Raw genomic sequence first — 10,248 nt, 5'->3', positions numbered from 1 at the left:
GGCCACAACGCTAGTGGAATCGTGTACTCTGTGTTAATTAATTATAATAGACTTTAACTGATTAAAAGATCTCTGTTTACAGGCTTCTTTGCTTTTGCAGACTTCTTATAACTAATTAACTCTTTCGTTAGCTGATTGGAACTTCATTTCCTTTAACCTTAACCAATTAATACAAGCTCTAGTCAATTAGAAATTCTTTTAATTTGCACTTCTTCATTTTGGCTCTATTCAATGGTCAACTTCACTTTGGATTTAAATTTTGGCGCTTGGAGATTCCTTAAGTTTTGTGCTCTAACTGATTAATCCCATGGCTTAACCAATTAGTACACCTTTGTTTTCCTTTGTTTTACATCTTCTTAATCAGTAAAGCCTAGTGTTAACTGATTAACATTTTTTTTTATTTTGCTTCAACTTGTAGCCTAGCCATTATTTAATTGATTAAGGCATTTTGATAATTAGTTACAAAAGCCCTATCTTTACTAACTCTTTTCATTTTTCCTACTTTAATTGATTAGCCTATCTATTATATAATCTAGTCTTTAATCATTCATCTTATTGAGGGAATCAACTTTATCATGTGCACTTAAATAATGAAGTTAGACATTAATGAATGATGAATGTTTTATTATCATCAAAAATATAAATAGTCGATATTCTCCCTCTTTTTTTTATGATGACAAAACACTCTTAGATTAAGAGTGCAATGTCTATTTAAAAAGAATTTATATAAAGATTTGAGGATTGCTCCCCCTGAATATGTGTTCCCCTTAAATATGTGTTCCCCTTAAATATGTGCCCTAATAAAATGAACCAATATAAAGACATGGAAAATAAAGGCATTCAACCATGGGAGAATGTGTGTGTGTGTGTGTATAACCAATGTTCAACTATTCAACACAATTGTATCGGAAAACACACCAAAATAAAGACATAGCAAATAAAGACATAGTTTAAAGACTGAGTTTGTCTTTCCTACTAGCTTACTTCCTACTCCTATTTTTTTACTTTCTACTTTTCTCTCCTTTTTTATCATCATGCAAAAGAAGGGCCTAAAGTTGAAACTCATCTAATCAAAGTTAAAAAAGGGCTTATTTATGGAGGATTCATTAGCCCCTAGATGATCATTAAAAGGTTCAACGTAAATGGAATGAAAGGATTCAAGTTCGAAAGATAAGGAATATCAAAAAGAGATAACTTGAGGTGATGTAGATTTTAGAACTAACATGGTGGTGGATTCAGCTATTGTAACAAATTTTCTTCTTTTAAAAACTTTGGTTTTAGTGGCCATTGTTTTTCTACCCTTTCTTGCATTTTTTTTGCAATAAGAGTAGTATCAATTGCTTTGCCCTTGTCTTGATCTGCTTCCCTTACAACTTGTTCTTTCTTTGGTTGAGCTGACTGAACTTGCTATTCCATCTCTACTTTTTGTTTTGCCTGGTCAGCTTTAGCTTCCTTAAAATGTCTATAATAAAATCAAAAATTGAGATGCCTTTAAATTCTTTAAAGGGATTTTCATCATCTTTTTTTTGCAGTTGAGTGTTCTTTTTCACCTTGAGTTTCCTTCTCCACTTTTCTTTTTTGTTCATTTTCCTTTTCTTATTGCAGTATCTTGCTCGTTTTCATTGTCTATTTGCTCTTTCCTAATTTCTTCTTCATGTTCAGATGTATGTGTATCAAACTACTCAGTTGCAGTTCTTTCACTAGACATACTTGCAGTAGTGGCTAGAGCTTTAGAGGTAGGGGATTTGGTTTCCTTGGCTTAATGTAGAAAGGCTTCAAACTATTGAAGTTTCTCCCCAATCTTTGTTATCTTCACAGCTTATTAAATTAACTTCCCATCAACCCTCATGAAGAGATTAACAATCACTTTACCTTGGAAGGGAGGTTCGTTGACTCCGATGTAAGGTGTGGAAGAACTTTCAGTAGTGGGGGCAATGGTGTACCTTTTGTGGTTTTGATGCATTCATTCCTCTCTAGTTTATAATCCATTTTCAAAATGCTCCCTAAAAGGATTCTCTAATCTTTATTTTTAGTTAAGCCAACTTGGAACCTTATACTCTAGATCCTTTTCTTTTTCACAAGAGCTGAAATAACGTTGCTATATGGTAAGTTGGCCTTATCTCCTAATAAAATTGCCTTGATTCTCTTAACCATGTATCTCTCTACATTCAGTGAAATGTCATTAAACACAGCTTCCATCAGCCACAAGTCCTGGGCACTAACGTAATTGAAACTATTACTTCTGCCATGAAGTATGGTTGTAATAAAATAATGCAAAATTCTAAGTTAAGCACTTTTGATGTCGTTAGCGTAACTTCTGGAGGGAAAATTTTCTTTTTTTCTAGTCAGAATTTCCCAAACATGATTGGATCATACTTTTCAAGCATTTTGAATTCTCCTACTTCAAACTCTATTTTTATATATTCCCTTAAGTCTCGAACACTAATATGAAATTCTTTACCATTCAAGAAAACATTCAAGATATCTTCTATAAATTTTTCTTGATTAGCCAATTCAGTTTTATCTATAGTAATATTAGAATAAAATTCTTTTACCAATAAAGGGCTAAACATCCTATCCCTGAAGATACTATGATTCCTTAGTTTCAACGTTTCAAAATATCCTTTTAAATCCTTTTTCACTGTTGGTACTTCATTAAAATTGGACCAATCAAAGAACTTTCCACATAAAATTGCTGCATTTCTATTCTTTTGAATCTATCAGCATGCAACTTATTCCTAAATTGAGAAACAAAATTTGTACTTTTTCTTGTGAGGATCTTTATATCAATAATTCGTTTCCCTTTCTCTAAAATCTTCTTTTTACTTTCTTTTTTCTTATTCTCAGCTAAGGATTCTTGGGTTTTTCTTTTTTTTTGGAGTAAAAAATGGGGGATCATCACGTTCTCTTTTTGCTTTCCTTTTTTAAACAACCTTGTGTGTGAAAGATGTTTTCGCTATGGAATTTCTTCATTTAGGGTTTATCAAGTTTCAGAGGAAGTGAGAGAGAGGAAAATTTGGAAGTTCTTAGGTTTTTTATTTCTTAGGGTATGGTTTTCTTAGTAGTTAGAAGGTAGTTTAAAAGGAGTTTCCAACCAGTTACCCACATTTTGAGTGGGTGGTTTCCCGTACCACTAGCCTAGTATTATTTTTTTTTTGAAATTGTTCTCATGAGACAGTCCTTTTACTAGCAAAGGTGTTCTAATCGATTAGCCTATGTTTTAAACGATTACTATATCTTTGACTTAAAGCTTTCAAAGTATCTAACTTTCATTAACTAATTAGAGACACCTTTAACTAATTAAGAAATCATTGACTTAGCTTAGCTAACTGGAGACAAATATGTTCTAATTGATTAAATGAGGTCCTAATTGATTACTATGAGTCTTATTTCTTTTGTAACATTCTTTTAATTAATAAAACGATTCTCTAATCAGTTATATCAAGAAGTGAGCATAATTTTCGTAAGGTATATCATCTAAAACATGATCAATTCAGCATAACCTAGATTTCATTGACATCAATCATTCCTAAATTTCTCCTAATTCTACAAAATTATTCTTCACATAATGGTTTTGTGAAAATGTCAGCCAATTGATGCAAAGTTCTTGCATTGTCTTACAGTTATGTACACTATGTTAATTGATTGGAGGAAACTCTAATTGATTAAGAGATCTCTATCTTCAAAGTTCTCTATTAAGCAAAATTCGTTTAATTGGTTAACCCTCTCCTTTACGAATTACAGCTTCACTTCCTTCAGCATTAACTGATTAACAAAAGCTCTAATTAGTAAGAAAATTTTAGAATTTGAATTTCTCTAGTTTGGCTCCCTTCAACTGTCAACCTTCTTTCAAATTTGATTTTGATGCTTGAAAATATTAGGTCCTTCGGCTCTTCACACAATGTACATAGCTGCAAAACAGTGAAAGGGAAAAAAGTTTTAATCAATTAAAGCTTGCTAGTAACTAGTTAGCCGAACTTTGTCTGCTTATTTGAATTTAAACACTAGAAGACAAAATAACAGCTAAAATGGTATCAGAGTTGTCTCTAATGGTTAGAATTTTTCTTAATCAGCAAACTCTCATTCTTCAAGTATAAAATGAAGCTTCAACGGTCAAAGAAAATAGATTGAAATAGAAAAGAGCCATTTTGAACAAAAAGCCAAAGAATCTTCATAAAAAACACTTGTTCTCCACTCCTATTTCTGAAAACGTATTTGAGCATGATTGTAATATTTGCAGATCTTTAATGGTGATTAGTTGTACTTCTTTTTCTTCTTTTTTCTTGAGAATCTAAAGTGTGAAAGGCACTCTAAAAGTCATTGTAAAGATTAAAACTTAGGTTAGAAGATTACCTTGTAAAAGCTTAATGAAAGCTATCAATTCCACTAGTATGGTGAAATTGGATTGCAAAACCTTAATTAAGAGATCTAGGTAGTGGATGTAGGCTAAGGGGATCAAATCACTATATATACTCTTACGTTGTTCACTTTTTTTTATTTTTTTTTACTTGATGTTTTTTAATTCTAACAAGTTCTAGAGAATTCTTCCTCTAGCTGATTAAGAGCTTTACAAGCTCAAAGGTGTTGACGTTAAAATTTTAAATACTATTCATCTTACTCTAACACTCTAATGAAATCAACATGAAATAAGGTCAATTGACCCTTTATAGGTGTTATATTTCAAATAAGTTAATAATTTTATAAAACATGCATTGTTTTGAACTATAAACCTTCATAATTTCAAAAGGGAAAGATTAAATCAATAGCTCTCCAAATTAAGTTATATTTTTACTTTTAATTCAAGATTGAGATTTCACCAGGTGCATTCAAATTAAAAATATACCATTAAAAGTTGCACTTATTTAAGAAATAAATAATAAATTTGATTTATCACTTTAAATAGAATGATAAATTTAGACCTTCATAAAAAAAAAATCTCAATCTGCAATGCATGTTAAATTGCAAATTTACTGCTACTCGCTTCAGAAGGTCCCGCCGTCGAAGGAGCGAGTAGTATCATTGTCCACTGGTTCCCTGGAGTCTGGACAACGTCTACCCCCAGACAAATCCTTATCCTTTCCAGCCTGGTAGCCCAATAATTTGAGGCCCAAAACCCACCACTCTCAATGGAAATTATGTGACTGAAAGGCGACAGAACCCATGCTTCTACTGTTCTTGTCTTCATATTTCTGTGATCTAAGGCAATGGGAACTGAGAGATTGAATAGGGGACCTTTTTGGCAGTCCTGTAATTTTCTTAGAAAAATGTGAAAGAGATGACATAAGCGATGGTGTCTATTTCCTATGGACGGTTGGCAATTGCTGCAAAACGACTTATTGGTCTCCATGTCTGCGATTTACAGTTTACCCTTTACAATTCACTTGAAAAAAAAGTTGATAGAATAATGATTTTATTAAAGTCACTCATTTAAGTTTGCTCCAAGATATTATTAGATAGTTCATAAAATTTAAAAACAAAATGGAGACTCAAATCTTAAACCCTCAGCTTAGTAAAAAGAGGGAGATAGAATATCATACATTAAGGTATGTATGTCTTAATTGTTGATTTTTGAATTTTTATTTTTGGTAAATATGAAGAGACTGTATATACAAGGAATCGAGATTCCAACTTTGGAGTTAATTTTTTCAAAAAAAAAAACAACGAATCCAAACAAATTATATTTGAGACGTTGACATTGTATAGTTTACATAAATTCAATAAATTTTTTTTTTTTTTTTACCCTATCTGTTCAGCAAGTGGAGAGAGTTAAAAGTACCAACATATTTCTAGAAGATGGTCTAGAAATTATACTTCATGCATTATTCGTTTATTATCTGCAAGGGTAAATAATTTTGACCCCACAGTGACTTGTCACAATCAGACTAGACTGCGGTCAGGAATCTAATCAACCAAATTGTGATTGGCACACACAATTAATGTATTACATTCATCACTTGTGCGTCGGTAACTCGGTGACAGGACTTCCTAGCAAAACTCTTCATGGGCCTGGTTACCCGTTCAAGTCCGAAGGTCCGTTGGATAAATAAGCGGGTTTAGATAAAATTTAAAGCCCGTTTTATGGGTCTAGGAACAAACTTGAGGCTCATTTACAGTTAATGTTAATGTATATTCCACGTGAAAGAAACTCACAGGAACTATCTGTTAAGTGTTAAGAGTTAGAAACCTTCCGAAATGGAAAGGTTTAAATAGCAAAAAAAATCCTAAATTATTTCATTTATGTAAAAGAATTCCTTTTCTTTTATTGTATTTGAAAGAACCATTGTATTCAAATAACTCTTTTAATTTTAATGAAAAATTAACTCTAAACTTAATGTCAATTGATATATTTTATCTACATGATATATAATGTGACCACATAATAAATTACGTGATGAAAAATATCAATTAACATTAGATTTGACAACTGTTAATTACTTTTTTTTGTTAAAGTTAAAAGATTGAGTGGGTAAAATTTAAAGGATAATAAATTTTTTTTTAAGTTAGGAGCTTTTGTTTAATATTCAAACCAAATGAAAATAATATTTTGCTCATTAGTGAATGCATGATCTTTTTCTTAAAAAGAGTAAGACTCGAACCACTTTCTCCACATATAAAAAGAAAAAGTACACTCTAATTTGAAATTGTTCTCAACTTAATTACATTGTAAAAGCAAAAACAACCTTTTTGGATAGAATTTTTTGTTAAAATTACTTCTTTTTTGATGAAGTTTCAATAAAATTTTATTTATAAAAAAATCCATGAGATATTCTTAAGTAGGTAATGCTTTTATTGAAAATGAAAATTTTGTTGGTAATGTGGTCAAACTAGTGGTGGAGTGAGAATTTTATATTTGAGGGGGTGAAAACAAGAAATTCAATGTTTGTAGGGGTGAACTTATAATTTTTTTAAAAAAGAGAACAAAGTTTTAAAATTTAAAAAAAACAAAGAAAAATTATTAATAGAATTTTATTTATTTTTGTTTTTTTTTCTCTAGATAAGACTGATTCAAATAATTGAGGTTCAAAATCTTATTACAATTTTTTGTCTCAAGCATTTTAGAATGGTTTTATAATGGAATATTTGAAAATAGCAGCACATTCGCATATACCCCCTTTGTGTGTGTGTGTGTGTGTTTTTTTTTTTCTTTCCAAACCTAATTTTTGCTCAGTTTTTGCTATGGATATCAATTTTTGATTGGCATAATCCTTGACTACTTCAAATTTCTTATCATATTGATATTATTATTTTTTCCTTGGATATTGTTAATTGAATGTTCATACACACCTATAGATGTTACATTTGTTCTGTTAATGATTTTTGTTTACATATATATATATATATATATATATATTGCTTTATACTTTTACTGTTTTGTGTAAAATTCTATTAATTTATACAACTTTTACTTCACTTTTTTATTGTATAATTGTTTTTCTCCAATTGATTCACCATTCTTATTATATCTTTTTGAAAAACATATTATAAAATTTATGCTGCCATGTCATCATTACATTCACACATTATTTCAATTGCTTACTCTTACCTATAAACTACAATTTTTTTATTATAATTTGACATAATATCCATGAAACAAATGTAAAAAATCAATAAGTCTACTACAACCCAACTTTTCAACTTTTGTTATTTGGACAATTACAGATGAAAATGCCTTTTCCTTTTGTCTGAAGTTAACAATCTTGCATCTATATTGTTAAATATTCATCATTCAATTGAAAGCTTTTGATCCATTTTTGTAAAAAAACTTATTAACAAACCATTAAAATGCCTACAGATATGATAGTGGTATCTTTTGCAACAAAATATTTTCTACAATTGAAACTTTCAGCAACTATTTTATATGTTGATTAAATTACCCTTAGTCTATTTCTCTGAGTATCTTATATTACAATTAAAAACAATCACAGCTTACGAACAACACGCTAATGTGTGTATATATATACATATATATACATATATAAAATGAGTTCAAATTGAAGTTTCAATTGGGCTCCAATTGAATGATAAGTGAGCCATTTGCAAGTTTTTTTTTTTTCAACAAGTAACTTCTTTGATAATTGTGGGATTTCTGAGTCTTCTTTTATCTTTTCACCATCAATCTTTCATTTTTCTTGAGGGCGGTTTTAGGATTTTAATATGTTTACTTATTATTTTGATCTTTTTCATTACTATGCTTCTAAATTAGTCCCTTTCTCTCTAGGTTTCTCCGTCCTCTCTCATTTCTTACTTACTCTGTTATTTTAATCTTTTTCTCTTTTTTTTTTTGGATTGCTCTTTCTGTTTTGATTTTGTTTCATTTTCTTTCTTTCTTTTGGTGCTTTTTTGGTCATTTTCTTTGCTATTTGATTCGTTAAGGTGCTATTCTTCTTGATTTCTTTACCTTTTGTACTTTGATTTGTAATCTTTTTTTTTTGCGATTTGATGCTATTCTTGACTTTTGATTTGGTTTATTATTTTGTTGGCTTGGTTGTTTACTCTGTGTTCCAAATTTGGTCTGGTTTGTTCTTTTGTTTTGTGTTTTACATTTTGTATGTTTGATTTCCATTACTGCTTTTCTTGTCTTCCTCTCTAAGTTTTGCTTGGTTTGGATTTTCTTTGGACTCTAAGTTCTTTGATCCTATCCTGGTTTTAATTATTGTTTAGGTTGTTATCTTCGTTTTTAAAATTTTGTTTCGATTAGAATGAGTTTCTGTTTTATTTTTTTTCTTATTTTCTATGATGTTTAATTTGATTTTGTGGTTTGGTTTTATTTTTTTATTTTCTAATTTCAACAAATTTTTTAGCCATTATGTTTGGTATAAATGGGTTTGACGTTTTAAAAATATTTCTAAGCTATGACTTTCAAATTGTTCAAATACAAGTAAATAATATTTTCTTATACAATACAATGCTCACGAGTAGTTACCAATTATTCAAATTTATACTGTTTTCAATATAACATGCATAGCTTTTTTTGTTCATTTTTTTTCATAATTGATAGCATCCTATATCATATTACACTCTTTTTGACCATCAATATATACTTTAATGTTAATAATTTAGTTAGCTATACTATTTTGATAAAATCAGCTACATAATTAAAGTTAACAATTTGTTCAACTATATTCTTCTAATAATATCAAACAAATAATTAAACATTTATTTAAAATAATGCTAACTTTTTGCATAATATTTCAAACAATATTAAAAAATAACAATTTCCTAACGTAGCGCGCAGAAATCACTCTAGTGTACATAAAGTTTTATTAATAATCCCAGCGTCAACACTATGAAGTCCTACACAAATAAACAAAAACTAATGCCAACGAAGTTGACTTGAATATGGTGGAGGAAGGAATCCCATATTTTCCTCTTCTAAACAACCCTTTCAGAAATGGCAAGAAGCATAGCACCACCCATAAGCTACACAAGACCTCCCCAAGCCCGACTACATGCCCAACATCATGAACCAATGGTCGCAACTTTAAGGAGAGGGCGAGCAGTGCTGTCAGGTGCACCAGCAAAAGGGTCGTGCCCGGCACAAAAATTGGTGACGCATCGAAAGTAAAATTTGTGGTATTGTTAGTTTGATCACCATCAGAAGATTGATCTTTCTGTGTAACTTCAAAAACTGTATCAGATAATCCTAAGAGTTTAAGTACGACACTTAGAGCTGCAAATAAGTATGCTGAGGCTGCATTTATTCTTCCCATTCTCATGTTATTCCACCATGCTCGGATGGAGATGCCAATTTTGAGGTATTCCCTGAGAGTGAGCAGGTTATAAATCACAAAAATGGCAACTGGAATCAATATAGCCGGGTCCTGGACCTGCATTTAAACGTGAGTTAGCTATTAGAAGGACACAAGGTCGCTCTGCTAAAATAAGTGCACATAATTAACTCGCACAATTACATTATACTAATTTGTTTCAGAGCAAATGGTAGTAATTAATCTTCCTATTTCAGCTGGTAAAGTACGTGGCTCCGAGGTGGGAGACAATGACATAACACATAACGACTTGAATATTTGATTCAAGTTAATTAACTTTTTGGGTCTATGCTATAAAAACTTTAAAGGACAAAGATGAGGCATGGACCTACCTGTCAATTGTATATTATACCGCATGTAGATTCTCCTTACCTTGGGCAAGAAATGCGAGTTGGCGATGATGCAATATGCAGGCAGAGCAGCATAACACAACTCAGGAATTGAGCCGAGGCCCCAAGACAGAATCCAAAAGTAGGCTAAG

The 10,248-nt window shown here is 30.7% G+C and overlaps 1 protein-coding gene across 1 annotated transcript in view; it reads right to left on the bottom strand.

The window, feature by feature from the left end:
* Positions 1–9,131: 9,131 nt before the first annotated feature.
* LOC110409928 (cellulose synthase-like protein B4) overlaps positions 9,132–10,248 on the bottom strand; it is a 3,984-nt gene continuing 2,867 nt past the window's right edge. The window contains exons 8-9 of the mRNA XM_021419442.2: positions 10,140–10,248; positions 9,132–9,827 (exon numbers count right to left, since the gene is read on the bottom strand). The exon at positions 10,140–10,248 is cut by the window's right edge and continues 242 nt beyond it. Of these exons, the coding sequence (XP_021275117.1) occupies positions 9,285–9,827; positions 10,140–10,248 (652 nt within the window). The 3' untranslated portion in view covers positions 9,132–9,284. The remainder of the gene's footprint in view (positions 9,828–10,139) is intronic.

Source organism: Theobroma umbraticum, unplaced genomic scaffold, assembly GCF_002168275.2.
Source record: "Theobroma umbraticum cultivar Fairchild unplaced genomic scaffold, ASM216827v3 scaffold_44.0, whole genome shotgun sequence".
In the NCBI taxonomy this organism is placed as follows: Eukaryota; Viridiplantae; Streptophyta; class Magnoliopsida; order Malvales; family Malvaceae; genus Theobroma; species Theobroma umbraticum.
The sequence above is the reverse complement of the archived record's forward strand: the minus strand, read 5'-3'. Positions and strand labels throughout refer to the sequence as shown.